Source organism: Anguilla anguilla, chromosome 11 (assembly GCF_013347855.1).
Source record: "Anguilla anguilla isolate fAngAng1 chromosome 11, fAngAng1.pri, whole genome shotgun sequence".
Lineage (NCBI taxonomy): Eukaryota > Metazoa > Chordata > Actinopteri > Anguilliformes > Anguillidae > Anguilla > Anguilla anguilla.
Window position 1 is genome coordinate 21,247,463 of NC_049211.1, and position 19,821 is coordinate 21,267,283.

Consider the following 19,821-nt stretch of genomic DNA (forward strand, 5'->3'; position numbering starts at 1 on the left):
GATTTTAAGGAACTTGCTGGCCTAAATGTGCTCAAGTGTGAAAGGGGGCCTATGTATGTATAACTGTTCTGTGAGTGCCCACATAATCAAGCATTCATTTTATATCTCTACAGAAAAAATAAAACACTTCAAAACCCATGTATGAAAATTACCAGTTAGGTAAAATAACATCAAAGAAATAAATTCCTTCCAGTTGTCCAGAACAACTGTTTTGCCTATCTCAAAAAATGGCTTGGACCATTAATACACTTTCAAGGGGCATTGTTTTCATAAGCCAAATACAAATTGGTGCCTTAATGCAAAATACAAACATTTCTCTACCAATGAAATAATAGCTTCACTTGATTAAGTTGACTTAAATAAAGTATCACACATTTCTTCTATACAGTTATTTAATAATTTTGTGATGTATTGCAAAGCATTGCAAGTTTTGGAAAGCATGGAAATTGGTTATGAAAAAAAATGTCATTCATCAAAACAACCTTTCAATTCAGTCAGTGAGCAGCCTTCATTTTTGGATCCTGGATTTATTTAAAAATATTATTCTGAAAAGTGTACTGAAAGCACATCATGGTCAGATCTGTATTGATCTACTCCACTTATGCCTTTGGCATTTGGTTTTTAAGTCAAAATTTAACCTTTGGAGATTTTTTTTTTCCAGAATCAACACGATAAAATACTATCAGACCACAATATGAAGCTTAAAGTCAATAATTTCTTAAAAAATAACAAATTATTTGTTAATTATGCCAAATAGTTATAGTAGCTTTCAAAAGTGTTATCAGTGATAAAAAAGACTATACCTCGAGTTTTTCAGACATCTTTAAGAATGAAAAATAATTGCGTACTCGATCTGCTTCCTCCAGTTAGCTACACAGTAGCAGTCAGGCAAATTAGTATCATAAATGATGTGTGTACTGTATATGTGCATTGTATGTGCATGTCAATGACAGGGCTGTGGACTCACAGCCTAAATGATAGGAAAGGTATTAAAACTTAAGCTTAAAGCATTACCCTTTTCTGTATTTCTCTTTGACCAATATTTTTTTTATAGGAATGAGGCACACTGGAAATCCAGCAAAAAGAGTTCTGAATAATTTCCATCCTCCTTAACTTACATAAAACGAGTCTGGTTTATATCATTTGTCATCAGTTCATATGTGCTGTACTTCAACACTACACATCACAGAATTCATCTTCTACGATCAAGGGGATAATTCAACACACTGTATTCACATAATCAACAGGAAAATATTTTCCTGTTTTTGTAGCCAAGTATGCCATATAATAAACAAGCTGCTATAAAACAAAACAAAAAGAATGCATCTGTTTGAGTTAATGTGTAGTCTTGTTTTTTATGCAACTTTATTTCTTAATATTTATTTTGTAAAAAAAGTTTTGATTTCCTAAAATGCCATTCCAATTCTGGGCACTTATTAGATAAAAGAGGAATGTATTCTACATGACATTATTAATCTAAAAAAATAGTTAAAAGTAACTATTTAAGTAAAAGTAAAAAGTTATTTTTGACCTAAGTAAAACATAGTGGTGAGTTCAATAAGCTCTCTGTCACATTAAAAATGAGTTGTATCTCCACCACAAATGTTACAACACCTGTTTTAACATCTTTTTAATACTTTGCCAATGTGAAAGCTTTAAAATCGCATGCAATAATGCACATTCTCTTTTTATGGTGTTCATTAAACTCAGTTGTAGCCCAGACAGTTTTACTGTTGATCATTTCAAGATAAAGGAGCAGTCCAAACTGTCATGTACTCAATCAGCTCAGCTCAATCAGCTTTATGGAAGCAGTCGGGCTAGTCAGTATCATAAATGATGTGTGTACTATATGTGCATTGTATGTGCATGTCAATGAGAGGGCTGTGGCCTTGCAGCTGCACCCAGAAACCTGACCCACTTCGGTAAGCCTGCAGCTAGCCAGCAGTGTAAATGCTCTTATCTCTCAGAGCTGGCTGGGGGTTGCACCAGCACTACCTAAGCAGTAGATAAGCCTGTTAAATTTTCACCAGCACTCTCCAGAGAGCTTGTGGTAAAATACATCCGCGACAATTTATCAGAAGACTTGAATTCTGGATTAATTCAGCTATTTTCTGTTCAGTTATATAATACTTATTTTAAGTATCTGCGTCGATGTTTTGAGAAAGAGCAATGAAGTGACTTTAGGTTTTAGCCCTTCAATACCACTGGTTTCTCAAAAGAGTAGAAGTTAATCTTTGTTTTACCCCATAAGATTTTGTACTTTTCTAAACATTTGTAGTTCATATGTGGAAGCATCTTTAACGGTAGCTGTATTAACAACCTCAATGCTTTACTTGAACAATTTAACACAATCTGAAAAATTAATTATTAATTCCTCAACCCTTAAATGAGTGACCTCACAGCTCTTGCATAATCAGACCAATGGAATTCTGGGATACAACCATGTTGACTGTAGTCACACCCCTGTCAACATCTCTTCCAGACATACTGCAACTGTTTCAGTCCCAGGGACGGATAATCTCTGCCTGCACATCTGCAAAAACGTTTAATCTTGTCGGCTAGCACAGGGATTACTGTGATTCAATGCACTGTTATGTCCGCAGGATTCAACAGTGGGAACATGCTAAGGAAGGTGAGTTTTTTTATACATATCACTAAAAGAACATAGCACCCCTGAGAGCAGTCTGATATTGTAGAGTACACTGCAGAGTTTACTTACTTTTAACTATGTGGTGTGCCTAACTGTTCTCACAACACTGCTGTCTCTCATGTCAGTCCAAGTACAGTCAATCAATACGCTGCCCATATTAAACTGCGTTCGACATTCAGTTCTGCTGCTCTGGACCCCTCAATAAAACAACAAACTCTTGGAAAAAGGCACAGAGGCCTCTATAACCCGCCCCCAAATCAGGCCTTTTGATAAACAACACTGCACACAGCATACAGTGTGCTGCGGAGAGAGGAAGTCACAAGATGATGGGTGTTTCGAAACGGCAGCAGCTGTTGAGAAAGTTTTTTCTTCTTTTTTTTTCCACTCAGATGTTGTTATTGTTGTCGCCGCTCCTCAAAGCCTGCTCCTTGTTGGCGGTTGCCTCTTGTGAAGACTATGCTGCAAGCAGAAGTATCAACAGCAGGCTAGCCTTCATTAACGCTTGTATTTGTATTTCTCTGCTTCAAGTACAGTAAATGATTCTATGAGGCACTGGATCAGTTATTTACTAATAGCTGTGGCTCAGCAAAAATGTTAGATATTCACAACAGCTGCATTAATTTGTGGTATAAAAACATCAATTTAGAATCAAACAATCCCCTCAGCAATTTCAAATTCTAAAATCCATTCACGCATAATATTAAGAAATTTATATTTTTGATATAAAAATTTGATAATATTTTATTCATTTTCAGCAACTGCTATCCTGAGGACTGGGCCTGCCTCGTAAGTTACAAGGCAAAGCCTTAAAAAACGTGTTGTGTGCACAAGGCTTTACACCGTAACCAGGCAACAGATAAGCCACACATAGCTTGTGCAATCAAACTGCTCCTGTATCCTCTATGTTCAGGCCCTTCTGAACACATGGGGTTAAGCATGCCCATGCCTGGGACAGTGAGTACACTGCATTTTGTGATTTGTGTGTTGGCAAGGGCCTGATTGGGCCTGGAATATCTGAGCAGGAGACCAGCAGTGTTCCTTGTCCCTAGTCTTACTTGGCTTCCCGATAAGCAGTCACAGCACATGGCTAACAACAGGGATTAAAGACAGATAAATATAATGTTTTATCTATTTGGTTAAACTCCAGCTTTCCACACACAAGCTCAGGCAAATCTTCTTGTCTACACAACCATTAGTTGCACCAAATTATTTTGTTCACCAATTCCTTTTTTATGCACCTAAATCAATTTAGTAGTAAATGCCCATACTGATTCATAATAAATCTATCATTAATAAAGTTTATTTGTGATTCTAATAATTCTATAAGTTACAATTCATCTTTGTTGTTTTTTTGTTTGTTGTTTTTAATATTACGCAAGTTATTAATCCTTGAAAATATGGGTAAACCATTAAAAAGGAAAGGTGACCTGTCCTGTTCTCAGACTCTATGAGCCAACACGAACAAACCACAGATCTTTCTTTCCTCAATAAGACATGGAACTTTCAGAGAGAGGAGTCTTAGTCCAAACACCATCCTTATACAGCTCCATACTGTCTCCTGTTTGACAAAAAACCTCCATTAATGCTTATCATTCCTGTTTGAAAAACTAAAAGTGTAAGAGAGATTACAATTTTTCAGACTTAGATGAAGATGTATGAGATTGAATCAGGTCCTTATACATGTGCATACCTGGAACATACACAACATAGCCCTAACCCTCATAATGTGACTGATGTCAAACTGTGTGCTTTCCTCAGAGCACTAGGACAGGTATATACTAAGAGCAGTAAGGCTATGGTTGAATGCAGAGTAGGTTGTAGTTCAGGTCAGGGTCAGGGGTCATTCATCACACAAAGTGAGAGCGAAGCATGTATCCTTAGTCAAACACAAGCTGACCCATGAAGGTGAGGGCATTATGCTAGAGTGGGGGAAAAAGGCTTGGCGTAATCAATTATCTGGGCACAGGTTAGGTAAAGGGTGACCGCAATCGACATGATCCAAGCCCCCACCCATCCTCACCTCCACTGCGGTCGAATGGCTCTGTCCGCTCTCCCCGTGGGGCATGCTGGGAAGGCTCGGCAGCTTGTGTTGCAGCATGGTAATGTCATCGTCCTCCGGTGGCTTCCATATGTACTGCTCTCCATTTCCCATGAACACTGTCTCCTGGTGGGAAAAGAGCCAAAAGCATTTGGAAGCAGCCACCGTCCAACCTTTTTGTCGACAAGCATTGTCACACACACCAGAGTCACCACATCCAAAAAAATGCTAAAGTGTATATGACACATATGGTACCTGTATTCAACTGTGCCACACTTTGTTACTGATTCATTGAAGGCTTCTGAAGTAGTTACCAGACTTGCTCATATTGCTGATGACACAAAACTATACAGTACATTGTATTTAGATTGCATTCAAATGACAAACCTGATTCATGCTGATTATTCACTAAGAATTTCCATATATGTTCAATGTTACTGAAAGTATATTATAGAATGTACAGTTAAAATGCATATGTTTAAATTTCATTTACACATTCCCATGATATATTTTGTCATTTCACAAAAATATGACATAAATAATCCAAAATATATTCATGACATTTTGATGTATAGTATCTCTTAGTTTTGAGAAAAGCCCTTTATAAATATATTTTATAGCTATTATAATGGCATATTTTGATGTTAAACATAGGGATTGTACAGGAGACACTATGTGAATGTGTGCCACTACTACAGAGGCGTAGAAACAGGACAGTGGCCCTCCTTAATCAGGCCATTTCCTTAGCAAAGGGACAGGCAGGGTAATTGTTTCACGAGTAAGACTTTGTACACTGTCTTATATAAATGATTATCAGATAAGCATTCATTTGTAGAAATGCTTAATACAAAACCACCATTGGCATATTGCTTTATGATGTGTGTTTTTGTATTCATACACAAAAAGCCATGAGACCATCCCCTAGACAGAATGTGCAAGTGTGCATGATCTAAGGGAGAATGGAAAACAGATTCTGTGACATGACCAAGGAGGTTGTTGCTGCTACATTTAATGAACACCTCAACATTATTGTACTACCAGATAGACTTTTTTTTAAAAAACAGTTGTTGTTAAAGAAACCTGTGTAGTTGCTAGTTAAAACCATCACCGCAGTGTCCCTGTTTAAGCCTACAGTGGCATAGATATCAAAAGTGAATAAATTAAAATCAGATGCTGCCTTCAAATATTCAAATTAGATTTAGTCCTTCATCACTTGCTTTGTATTTTATATTCATCTGCACAAACAAAATGCAGCATCAGAAAACACTGATGTCCCCATGCCCATTTCAATTAGATATAAAAAACAGCTAATAATACAGCCAGAAAAGACAGGAACAGGCCTTTTGAATCTGCACTTATGTTTTCTTTAGGTAAACTCTGAATCTATTCATATCTAAAGGGTAAGCCATAGAAAATTTAGAAACAACCAAAGTAAAGGATGAATCACTCTCCTGTAATTACACTGTATATGAACTTTCTCTATTCCAAACAAATGCCATTAATAGGAGCACATATACTGTATGAGATACAATGACTGAAACTGGATATACATAGGCAACATATTCACTTGGCATTCATACCTATTATACTGATTTATTCACCCTGCTACCTATTTGTCCCTTCACTATTTGTCTTCCTTTCTCCCTCCCCAGCAGTACAAACACACACACACACACACACAAACACAGGCACGCACACGCACACACATACATACGCACACACACACACACACACACACACACCCAAACACATACACACACATGCACACACGCACGCACACGTGCACACACACACACACACACACACACATACGTAAAGCACTCAGGCTAGTAGCGAGCCAAGCTCTTACATAATCGGGCTCAGTGTGCTGGCACTCCTATAGGCTACATCATGTGCTGAACAGAAGAGGGACAGGGCCAAACACGCAGTGCACATGCGCATGCACATTGTGCACAAACACACACACACACACACAGTGCTAACATTATGAATTGGAGTTTGTTTGAACAACAATGTCACGGTCCAGTCAAGTGACAGACAAGTTTAGAACTTCCAAGTTGTGCGTGAAACAAAAATACAGGTAGATCCAAGGGAGGTTTCCTGAAAGATCAGGAAACTTTCCGGTTTCTGCACAGGCTCTCTGCAAGGTTCCAAGGATTTTGCATGCCACAAAGCTTAAACAGATTTAAAACTTCATTTACTGTCCGAATTCATATTCGATAATGCACTCTTTTAACAGTGAAAGCTTCATTACAATGGACACATTTGCATTTCCAAGGGCATTATGTTGAAAGGTAATGCACCCAAATGTAAAACCATTTACACTGTACACTACTGACCACGTAACTTGTACATAATGGATCCCAATCTGCCTATTAAGAAGTAATAAGGAAATACTGTTAACAGACAATTTATGCAAGACTGACAGAAGTGTGTATTTCAGCAAACTTTTTAAAAATGGTTTTCATGTTTATTACACTCTTTAATACAACAGTATTAAACAGTATAATTCTTTATTTTTCCTTTATTTTAATCCGGAAACTTCTTTTTCCTAAAGTCTTCTCTTTACCCACAAAGTTGTTGAAATCAACGACAATAGTCTTTCTGCCACATCTCTGACCATTTATTGGCTGTTCTTACAGATGGTAAACAGTTCAATTTTCTCATTTTTCCTAGTTTGTATTTTTTATATTCCTGGATTAACCGTCGGACACTTATTTTGAATATAACTGAATATGACAGCTCATCAAGCCTATATTCATGCAAACTTTTCTCTTCATTCAGATAAAAGTCACAAGCACTGCCAGAACAGTGATGCTTTTAACCACTGATGATTTATATTGCATATATAGCATATTTTTACATTTCCAAGCAATAGTTTACCACAAATCTAAAGTGACTACACCTAGAAATATATCTCAACTGTTTAGAGTTAAGAGCTGTTAAATCTGTAAATAAAAACAGGGTCTGAGATTATAGTGGTGTTATTATGTCCTAACAGTTCCACAACAGTTTAATGACTGAATTAAACACAAAGACAATGCCCACATCAGGTCACCACAAACCACAGATACTAAAGTTCAGAGACTGAAAGGGAAGCCACTGTTTTTTCGCAGGCTGAAACTCAATTTTAAATCAGTGTGATGCAATGCGCATCCACTGATAACTTTGCGAATGCACCTTGTTCTTTTGTTCTTGCAGGCTAGATAAGGTGTCAAAAGATGATTTAATGCCCCCTTGTGGTACATTTAATAAACTGCAATCTTGTTCAATGACGTAATCATGCTCCCCCATTGATCAACACTAACATTAGATTTCATGAAACTGGACAAAGAAGGAAAAATAAGCTCTAATGTGTGATTTATTGCAAGATAATATCACATTTATTTTGATTACTAAAATAGAAATTAAATTACACAGCCACAGCTACATTGTAAGGTATGTACGTTACACTTCTCTTTCAATTCTGAAATTGCATAAAGTGTAATTATTTGTTTTGTTGACTTTGTATTGTAATTTAATGCTTGTGAAAATATTCTCATGTCGGTTAGGTGGAAATATGTATGTCAGACGTTGCACTTAGGAAGACTGATTTGCCAGGTTGTTATCCATTACATGAATGTGACAACTTTCAGAGCCAGGCGGCACTGCTATTCAAGAGACATGCCTCATATATCATTTCCCATTATTATGGATTATAACGGGCAGACATTTTAAACAGGCCTGATAAAATCACTTGATGTGACGCAGGCTTTGCTTTGAAGCAAACATGTTAAATTATACCCATTCAAGCTGCCCAGAAATGTAGGCCTCGTCATAATTTAGACATTACATGAGTGAATTCTGAAACCTTGACTGGAGAAGAGTACACTGAAAAATGAGTTCTCTGCAAGCTGACTTGCAATCTAGCACTGCTCACTGGCCACAAACATCAATTTTAGAAAAGAGGCAACTAGCTTTACCTCTGTGGTGATATGTACTGTACTAGACAGAAAAATGTTGACCTCTGAGTTACTCATGAAACCTCTTTGTGGAAACCTAGAAACCTAACTGCAGACAGGCTAGCAGACAAGGTTGAATATGTAAGTGAAATAGTTTAACTCTTTAGGTGCTCATGAACTTTTAATTTTGATTTGCCATCCATTATAATCCTTACCAAGCATGCTGCTAGCTAAAATATAACATCGAACGAAAGGATTTTTGAATACTTGTGAAAAAGGTATTTCTGTCAGTAATCTGCTGGAAGTGTACGTGTGTCCAAAAGCATAAAAGTATTTCAAGTAATTAAGTGGCCCAAGTGTGCTGGGTCGCAGTGCACTGAGCGAGCAGTAAGCAGGGTACCTTGGGGAAGGGGTGCATGTGGAAGGCCTCCTTGGTTGTCCTGGGTTCGTGGATGTTGGGGTGCAATGGGGGTGTTGCAGGGAGCAGGTCCGCATTGGAGGAGTACTGCTGCTCTTGCCCCCCCGGCTCCCCCCCGTTCTCCCTCCTCTGGGCACGGTCCACCTTCTTCACTTTGCGGATGCAGGCGTACTCGGCGGTCACGGGATCCTGGGGCGCAGCCATCATAACGGTAACGGGGACCCCGTTGCTTCCCTTCCCGTCGCTCACCTTCCCGAGCCCGTTGCCCTTGCGGTTGCCCTGGGCGGGGCTGCAGGGTTGGGGCTGGGTGGAGACGGGAGGCGGGGCGGCAGGTGGGTCCGGCTCAGCCCCACCACCCCCCACGATCTCGTACAGGACGTCGTCAGGGCAACGCGGCGGGGGGTTGCGGTGTCCCACCTCGGAGTACGTGTGCTCGCACTCCTTTCCTGGAGTGGGTGGGATCTGGGGCAGCTGCCGGCCTGGCGAACACTGCAGGTCAGAGCTGGAGCGCTGCCTGGGCAGGAGGAGGAGGTCCATGCTAGCAGGCCTGTTCTTCAAGGCACCTGCAAGTACAGATAAACGTGCACACACACACACACACACACACAAGCACACACACACACACACAGTGAAACACATGCATGCACACACACACATACACAGTGACACGTGTGGGGTTAACAAGGCCCATCATGTGGTCTGTCAGAGCTACACACAGATTGAAAACAAGCACAAACGTAATGATACAAACATCAGTAGCAAAAGGGGAAGTAAAAAAGGCTAAATAAGAATATCAAATAGTTCAGGTTAAGATTTCACATCAGTAAAGCCACAAAATATTTTGGCATTATAAATAATTAAGCTCTGAAAATAGCTAAACCACTTTCTCATTTGGTTATGAACGTAGGATTATGTAGGATTTCTTTCCTTTTTTTCGCTGGCATCTATATCTCAATAATAATAATAATAATAATAACAATATACAATATGTTTGCAATCTATGTACCTCTAGTTAATGGCATGTAATGCACATTTATATGAGAGCAATTGCTGTGAGACATTTCCATGAATAATTAAGGCCTCATGTGCAGAAGGAGAGCATGCAGACCTCGTGGAGTGTGCTGAAAAATGTGTGGAGTGGCACTCAGCGTGCTCGATGCAGCTCACACATGCTGTACCGCCCAATCTCCTAGAGTTAGCGCAGCAGTGCGGTTAACTGGAAAAAGCCTCCCCCCACCCCCGGAGACATTCCGCACACAGCTCCACGCACAAAACCTCCTTTGCAACCGAGCCTTACTGAGGCACACGACCGCGCACGACTGCGCATGACTGCGCATGACTGCGCATGACCGCGCACGAGCGCGCGCCAGGTACTCACCCTGGCCGTTGCAGGCCCGCCGGCTCATCTCATGCAGTCCGGTGTCGGACTTGCTCATGGCCCGCAGCTTGGACTGCCGCAGCGCGTTCTGTGGACGCACGGGGGGGGGGGGGGGGGGGGGCGGAAGAGAGGTGAGCAGGGCGGGAGAGCGGCGGCGACGGGTCGCGCTCGCTCCGGGCAAGGCGAGCGCCATGACACAGAGGGCGCGGCGCAATGCTAAACGAGGCAGGCTACATACGCACCGTGTCTGCCATTCTGTGATTGGCCGTGTCCGTCTGCGCATTTTTTGTCCTCCCTTTCCTGAAAAAAGAGCAAAAAAGACGGAATTGAGGCCTGTGCAGCGTAGGCAGCCAGACATACTGTCAGACAGACATGCAGGCTGTGGTGACAGGGAGAAGCAGTATGGTCCTGACAGGAACAGGAAGGAATGGAATGACAAAGCGCTCTGACGAGACGATGATGAAACGCGGCTGAGACTCGGGGACGTTTTCATGGGCTGATGAAACTGATGGTCTTCAGCGCCGATATCAGGCGCGCTTTTCCCATCGCATTTTTGCCATGCGGTCTTCAGTCAAACCTGCTGCGGCTGCATTTTAAGGACGGCGCATCAATCACCCTGAATGCAAATCAATATGCGATGTGACCGCCATGTAAGAATTTCTGATTGTCGCAGCTTTGAACCTGTAAAATATCTTCAGTCTATAAATTTACTTTATAGGTATGTTACTGTATCGACAACAATTACAATTTTATTCCTCAAATAAAATAGGCTTGAACTAAAACACAAATGATTCCAATTTAAAATATTTACATATGCCTTGTAAATAAGCCTAAGGTTAAGATAAGATTGCTTAACTATTGCACTGTAGATAATCTGTGTGACAATTTTAACAGGATACTGAAATTAACTGAATAACTCCCGAACAAATTTCTTGAACGTGTTTGTGGTGACATCTGAAAGAAAACAAAGCACTTGATGCATTTTACCTGACTGGAAAAAGCACAAGGAAAAGCACATGTGAATTACTGGTTAACAAAGCCCACAGGCCTCTTCAGCAAACAAGCTTTCATGCTGCTACTGAGCTACACAGTTACAGTCCCCTACAGATCCCCCACAGAACTTACTATTGCTAAACATCCTGGGCCAAATAATTTTATGAAATGCATTAACCCTTTATACAGTGGTAATACCCTGCATATTACTGACTTTTAAAATAATTGTTAAAAAAACATACTTTTATCCATATCCAGAACAAAATGTGTACATTTTGGTTAGTAACATGTTTTGTTGAAAATTCTCAGAGATCTGTAGGAGTGTTTTCAAAGTTTAAAGCTAGCACATTTCATATATATTTGACCCAGGTTTGATAGCTACACAGTTAAAAGCAGTTAAAACATCTCATCATGTATGCTTATAGTACTATTAAGGCATTCTTAGTATTAAAGACATCTGTTTTTTTACAAACAATCAAGATATAGTAGTCATTTCTAGTTTTTTTTAATTTCAGTTTCTGGGGACCTCTGTGAATTGTATGAGTTGTTAAACTTTTTAAAATAAATTTTATATAAATGTCAAATAAGGGATGGTTTACCCTGTTAATGCCACATTTTGTCAGAATGAATGTTTAATATTAGCTTACGGACTTCCACTCAGTCAGTTCAGTTGTCAGGCAATTAACGTTTACATTTTCTGTAATGCGCTGTGGTAGATGGTTGCTTTCGAAAGATGTTAGAGTACATTTTGTTTTCCTTGATTGAAGGACCTACTGTACAGCATAAATCAGCAAACTCCTAGATGTTGAAAATGTTTCAAGTTTGAATAAAAACTGGCACTATGGTAAAATCTGCGACAGCACAAATTTGTGGATCTTAAGTAATGTTTTCAATAAACTTAATGAATTAAGAGATTGTAAAAACCCAGCATCCACAGGGGTTCTTCATTACCAGCATTGGGAACCCTAACCATGACTAGAAACAGGAGTTACACGAGAGGCTCTAAAAACCAACACAGATTCTGTGTGCAGCTCCGTCCCTTTCACAGGCTAAACCATAATAATTCCTCTCATTCTTCACAACTTTGTGCACCTCCCATAGAACATTATCTTGTATTCCTGGTCATTATCCATGCTTAAGCCACATATAAGCTCTGGATAAAACTTTAATCAGCAAAGATCATGAATCTATCCCCAGCCCTTTATCCTTGAAATGCCTGGGGCGAGCTTCGTGTATGATGTCACAGCGACATCATCGATCTTGTGCATGTGCCCTGAGATCAGCACTGGGGCACATGCATGCGAGGGACCATCAGTCCTGATTCCAACAGCATGTTTGGAGAGGGCTCTCAGTTCCTCCCCTGCTCTGCCAGAGGAACTAGGGGCAAGGTCAGGCCCCAGTCAGTTCACAGCTTTACAGTATCCACCGCATCTTCAATACACAAAAATAGGCTTCTGCCGTGCATCCTGCATCTGCCAGTTTCTCTGGGAGAGGCAGGTATCCACACGTGTGCTCCTGCACTTCCCTGCAGCTCAGCACATGACTGATCATGTGGTCAGAATAGTGTTCACTGTGTGAACTAAACTGTGTTCTTGGCTAGAAATAGCTGTACAAAATAAGTATTGTATCTTATTGAACCCGTGTTTATTAGTTGTCTATGACCATGAAATGCACTTTTTGTATGTCGCTTTGGATAAAAGCATCTGCCAAATAAATGTAATGTAATGTAATGATCACCCATATGCAGACAGGTTATAAGCAGTGGGCTCTCAATGGGGCCATAGGTGCTATTCTGGTCTCACAAAGACCACTTTTTAGCTGTGTGTGGTCTGAGCATATACTGAATGAGAAACCACATAAATACTCCTCCCAGTGAAGATAAAATATAAGTATGTAGGCGCACTCTAACCGGCTCCCATCGCTACGGTGCCAAGACAAACAGCAACATGAGGGATTCTCTGAAACATAGTCTTTAGTCTGCAGACCTTGATGATGCACCAAAAAGCCATGCATGCATATGAATCCCGATGTGTACAGCCATATTTGAATCTTTGTCAAAGAAAAAGTACTGGTCTGCACATCCTATGTCCGGCTATGAAAAAATACTTCCCCTCTGCCAGGGGGTAGAGTAGTTCAGCAACCTACAGTGCTGCTCAGGCATTTCAGCTGAGATGCTAGTTTTTTAAAATCTTGCAATCACCACGGATGCAGTTCTATCACATTGCGAAAGAGGCACAAACAGTGCAGCCCAGCATGAAATTGTAAAGTCATTCCAAGTGTCTCACTGCTGACTTTCATCACAGATGGACCACAAAGAGCACGCCACGCTGCCATAAGGCTACCAAGTTCATCTCTGAATGCTTCTGAGAGCCTCCGAATTCCAGTGCCTTCAGTGGTTGTGGGACACATTATTTTGCCTCAGTTTGAATGCACTTTAAATTATTAATTATGTCCTAAGAGGCCTTGGCTTTCACCTCTCAGCACTAACAGCTGTGGCTTTGCTGGCTCTTGCAGTGTCTCCACCTCCAGCACACCCAGTTTATTTTATGACAGCAGGTTGACATGCACCTTGCTAAGGATGGCTGCTCCACACATTACAGTATGTCTGCTGACATCTACCCATGACCACATGTTATACTGTAATTTACTGTTATCAATTACAGTAGCTTAAGGTCACACTGGCTTTGCATCATGCTCAATTAGGTTGAATTTTCTCTGTGATTTATGGGTGATGTGCAGACAGAGGCTGTTTATGAATTGCGATGCCTTATGCTTAGATCCACATAAGGCTAGACTGCAAGGGAAAGGAGAATTTCACACAAATGATGAAATGATGTCACACATTACAGAAGATGGTCATGGGATTGATACTTAGCCGTTCTCTTAAGAAGACCTTACAGAAATGATTGTCCAATCCCAGGTTATAGAGCACACTGTTCACCCCTGGAACAGCATTTTGAGTGATTTAAGCATCAATTCTCAAAATAAAAAAAATGTTTTTCATGAATTGCGTTTATTGCAAATGGAACTCAATCTGCCCTCTAATTTGGCTGGGGGCTTGTGCTGTTGCATCATGCGGAAAAGTTAAGATAGCTCTCACTTTGAACCCAAGGTTCGTCCATTTTGTCTGGCGAGTTGACGCACACAGTGCTTCACTGTTCACGGCGGAGGCAGGAGATGTGCTTTCTTGAGGTTCGCACGATACGGCGCTGGGAATGCTGTCACAGTCAGAGATGGAAGACGCGAGCATGGAGTGCGCTGTAGGTGTAAACGTGGGTGTGAACTACAGACGAAACCCGCGTGCTTCCCTGCGCGGTGCCAATTATTCTCCATCTCTGCTGTTACACATCCACGGTCAGCTTCTCACCCACTCCCCCTCCATTTTCTAAACAAACGAGCGGGTGTTTCTACTCCAGACACCTCACATTTTAAAGTGTGTCTTTGCGCATCTTCGCAGCATGTCTTTGCAGCTGTCTTTGGGCTCTTGTACAAATTGACTCAATGCCACAATTAAGTTGGCAGGCTTGAGGTACCTCATAGGCTCGCAGCATGATTGTAAAAGATCCTTGTTGCTGCTTTGCAAACACAGATCAGAGATTTTACATCACATCTCTGGATACTAAAACCCTCTGGACTCACTGTTCCACCTTGAGGACGAACAGCACTACAGCAGCACGTTTTCAGTCTCATCAAAGTGCAGCACAGCAAACAGAAGTTGTAATCATTTGTAAATCACCACAATGAAAGGGATAAAATTATGACTGGCCACAGTTGCATGATTGAAGATCACAGAATGGTTCTGAAAAATTCCAATACAGCCAACATTGTATATCAGTACTAGTCAGGGAGACACCAGTGAGATGGTATGCACAAAATGGTTTTTAAAAGAGGGTACAAGGTTTAACATTCATTGCTCTTTTTTAATATTGATCAAGCATGTACTTTTCAAAAAAAAAAAAAATAGCAAATAGATTATTTCACTGCATTGACAATGGTTACTCTGACTGAGATACTGAGCCACAGGAAAGAAATAAACAGCAAAATGTCTAGTGTAAGTGCCAGATTTATACCTCTCCCTTTCAGCCCTCATGCTAGTGGATTAAAGCTTTTATACCTGCTGCTCTGCGCCAGACCAGGGCTGATATAAAAGTTCTAATTCACTAGCATGGAGGTTGCACAGTGTCCATTCTGTTCATGTTGTAAATCAGGCATCAGCTCAACTCCAGCAGAGTTTTTGCAACTTCAAATGAGATAAAATGCACTCTGTTAGAGGTGATTCATCACTGAACATTTTTACATTCAATGCAGGATTTTAATTCTATCTTCGGTGGGCATGCGTCTCAAATGTTATGTTTCCTGTAGGACATTTCTTACATTTTCTGGCACCTCCATTCAAATGCATGATGTTTGTATTTTTTCCGTAATCATGTTTTTAGAATAAGCCCTGTCTCCCTTTCAGGCTCTTCGGCATCCCCTCTATCCTTAGTGGGATGTGGTGCACAGTACAGAGTGTGGCCCCAGGGGCCCTGTGCAGTCTGAGCACAGCCAGCTGTCACAGGCCCTCCCCAGGGGGGAGAGGGGAAATCCAGCTTGAAGTGTTTGCATTCGTTTACTTACATCAGCTTCCCTGATAAAAGTGCACTTTCACCAGACCTGCCCTCCAGATAAATGCTGATAATGTTACAATTTTATGATCGTCAGTTAATTGCTGGTAATTTTAATTACCACCATTACAATTATGGTGGCTTATTATTATTGTTGCTGTTGTTGTGGCTGTTTTATGTGCTCTCCATCCATCATAAAAATCACTTCACACAGAGCCCGAGTAATGTCCAATTAGAAGTTACACTGCAAAACCCACATCCCCACATCCCCACAGCCCACAGCAGCTATAATGTGAAGCCACACACACGTGTACACTATGATACACTGATACGTGTACACTATGACAAAAGGAGAGCCCAAACACAGCTGAAATGCTCACAGTGATTACAGCTGAAATGATCAAAACACTCTCCTTTCAAGTTCCTTCTACATGAAAGGAGAATGTTTTTATTGGGAATGAGAGTAACACAATGGGACTGAATGATCAATTCAAGAGCACATAATCATATTAGCATTAGATCTGGTGTACTGATTCCTAATTGCTCGACATGAAAGATTCCCATGGGGGACCACCATGATGAAAAAACAAAGAAAGAAAAAATCATCCACAGAACTGTTGAGAATATACAGGTAAAAAAGGATGGAATGGATCAGTATGGTATGACGTGAACACTTTTATGGAAGTGTGGGTTCTGACTGAGTAAAGACTGAAGGGGGGGCGGGGGGGGGGGGGGTGTATGTGCAGAAGGAGACTCACCTCTGGCAGCCCACACACAGCAGTACTATGAGGATCGTGACCACGAAGGCGGAGGCGGCCGCGATGGCTCCCAGGAGGAGCACTTTGCTGTAGGAGAGACTGGGGAGGTTCGTCTCGTCCTGTGAAGAGGCCATGGGGTACAGGACAGAGCCGAGTCCAACACGCACACACTGACAGCTCCTCAAGATCTGGCAGGGGGGCGAGATGAAAAATAACATTTTAGATAATCGTGGTTTTCCCTAGAGGGTTCAAACTGTACCAGATGGTCATGGGATTGATTCCCGGTTCTTCTCTTAAGAAAGTCTCAGGAGAGGCAGTACGTGTGTATTCTTTTGAGATAAAGTAGAATCCTCATAGCTCTTATTCCATGGAGCCAAGTATGACCTCTCAGAGAAGAGCTTAGCACCCTATCTCACAAAATGGGACATTGTTAAAGATTCATATATTCAGGAAAACATACGCAGATGTACACTTTTTAAAAAATATATGGTTATAGAGTTCCACCACTCAGGCTAAATAACAAAATATTAAAAGTTCTTTCAGGGACAGCATGGAAACAAGACACTATTGAAACTGAGGCGTGCTCATGCCATGAACACTCATGTCTCCCCAGTTTAGATACTGTACTAACAAAATGTTTAATATAAACCATCAAGCCATACTGACAAGTACTACCTTACACTAACGAGAATGTTAAATTAAACATGAACATTGTCATCAAAGGGCACCTTATTCAAAATCTATAGGATGTATTACAGTGACAGCTCTGCACCACAGCCTTGCCCTCACCCCCAGCACACACACTAACTACCGTAAACCAGCTGCCGTAATTCTGAAACATAAAAAACATTGCATTTGCAAATGCACGTCAATGGAAAGGCAGTACATATTTGACTAAAAACGGAAACAGTCTGAACATCTATGAGGTCAGAGCAGTGGATCAGGGGCTGCTTTTAGCATTTTAAAATGTACATGTTGAAAATCCCGCAGACCAAATACATATGGGTCTTTTCACCCAGACATGTTCTACAAGCCTTCTCTGATCTTCAAGAACTTGGGATGCTACACTGCAAAGACAACCTGGAAGTTGTTTTACCTAAGCATTCTATCATCAATAGAAAGATGTGTGAAGCAGTATATCTTTGGTAGAATTGTGTTCTAAGCTTTTCACTTATTCAGCAGACACCAGACCCAGGAGGCCTGAGAAACAGCTCTTCTGATCTGGCCCTGAATCAAGCTTTGCACAAAGAAAATAAAAACGTCTCCAAAAGAAAACCACCTCTACTGTCACAGCTGACATGAATTCAGGAGGGTTTCATTCCACAGATCACAAAAGTTCTGTATTTGAGAGATAGAGAGATACATGAAAAAAATGAGAAGAAAAGAACCAGACATAGATTTTGAAAGCTAATCATTGAAGTTCATAATTCAAGTGGAAAATAAGAATTAAGAAAATAAAAAGAACTACTAAAAATAGCATGCACAATTTTCACTAGATACTGTCCATATTAAAAATCATAAAAGACAGAGACCAAGTGCAAGTCTAAAGATGACACTACTGCAGGACACACTGACTGACCAGAGTTGTCATGGCTACTGGAGGTGTGTGTGCTGCTAAGAAACCAGCACTGTACCCGGGTCAGGCAGTTGGACTAAATTACGTCTTTGAAAAAAAGGAATTAAGCTAATATAGCCAAGGCTTCAAATGAACTGTAGGCTCATGCCAGCCACATATATCTCACAACCTATATCTCCACTCACAGAATATTTGTACTCGTTTTGTTCACATAAATAATAGGTAAATTGATTGGTAAATTGTCTGCATTTATTATCCAAAGCGCTTTACAATTGATGCCTCTCATTCACCCATTCACACACACATTCACACACCAACGGTGAAAGGCTGCCATGCAAGGTACCAATCAGCTCACTGGAAGCAATTAGGGGTTAGGTGTCTTGCTCAGGGACACTTGACATGCCCAGGGCAGGGGATCGAACCTATGTTCTGGTCTTTTCAGGACACTATGTACTTATGGCATGTGCATACATCACATAGAACGCATCCACCCAGTAAAGATACACTTATGAGAATGCCCTGTGTTGCAGCCCTGCCCCAGAATGGTCATTGAGACTGTTCCTGTTGATATGTGGGTAGGTGGCCACAGGCTTGGTCAGCTATTCCCAATTTTTGTCTCACGCCAACTCTCACTTACCTTTTTTAAATACACAAGGGTAGTCCATAAAATTAGATTTCATTTGAACGGCTTATGTTGGGAAAGGGCACATATCTCAGGCACACCTGTGCCTGGTGGAGGTGTGACAAAGCTGGCCATTACTCCATTACTTCTACAAACAGATTGCTCCTGCTTAGACAACCATATGATCCAGTGATCTACCCAATAAACAGAGGGCCAACTTCCCCTCAATGACGAGGAAAGCCCAACTCAACCTACACTCCACACAGTCTGCTGGGCTCCAGAGCAGCTTCCTACCCCGGGCCTTGCGCTGTCCAATGTGGAGTTCCCTGAGGAGTGCTCCTCTTAGCCAGTGAATTATCACCAGAGGCAACAGCAGCAGCTCTTCCACTGCTCTCATCAGCAACTGGGAATTCAGAACAGCTCCCCCTTCCATGGGTAACTGCTGTTCCTCACCAAACTGTGGCTTCTGTTAACTCGGATGTATGATCAGTGTCCATAGTCCTTCACACCACAACTGTTCTGGCATCACCCTTTGATTTTAAGTCATGCAACTATGCACTTTAAGCATGCAAGCTATGCACCTCCCCTATTTCAGAAAACAGAAACAATTGCTTGGGTCCCCCAAAACAGCAAGGTTCCACCATATATGACAAAGCAGACTTTTACTTTTCCTTAAATAATTCTTTTAAACCATCTGAAATAGGGAGTATTACAAAAATACCTGCTTCTTACAAAATGGCCTCTCTTATGCTCTTCACAGACTGGCTTTTAACTAACTTATGTCAATTGCAATAATCAGCAGGTGTGTAACAGGCCTTAATCATCACAGATTGAGACTATTAG

General features: G+C 41.0%; 1 protein-coding gene and 1 long non-coding RNA gene across 2 annotated transcripts in view; one reads left to right on the plus strand and one right to left on the minus strand.

Annotated features, from left to right (window-relative positions):
• Nucleotides 1-19,821, minus strand: part of LOC118208251 (histone lysine acetyltransferase CREBBP-like) — a 43,622-nt gene that overhangs the window by 3,457 nt on the left and 20,344 nt on the right. The window contains exons 2-6 of the mRNA XM_035382741.1: nucleotides 16,781-16,968; nucleotides 10,668-10,725; nucleotides 10,426-10,513; nucleotides 9,030-9,610; nucleotides 4,671-4,814 (exon numbers count right to left, since the gene is read on the minus strand). Of these exons, the coding sequence (XP_035238632.1) occupies nucleotides 4,671-4,814; nucleotides 9,030-9,610; nucleotides 10,426-10,513; nucleotides 10,668-10,725; nucleotides 16,781-16,914 (1,005 nt within the window). The 5' untranslated portion in view covers nucleotides 16,915-16,968. The remainder of the gene's footprint in view (nucleotides 1-4,670; nucleotides 4,815-9,029; nucleotides 9,611-10,425; nucleotides 10,514-10,667; nucleotides 10,726-16,780; nucleotides 16,969-19,821) is intronic.
• LOC118208252 lies at nucleotides 2,465-3,292 on the plus strand. The gene is made up of 2 exons (XR_004761535.1): nucleotides 2,465-2,632; nucleotides 3,040-3,292. It is a non-coding gene; the product is annotated as an uncharacterized LOC118208252 (long non-coding RNA).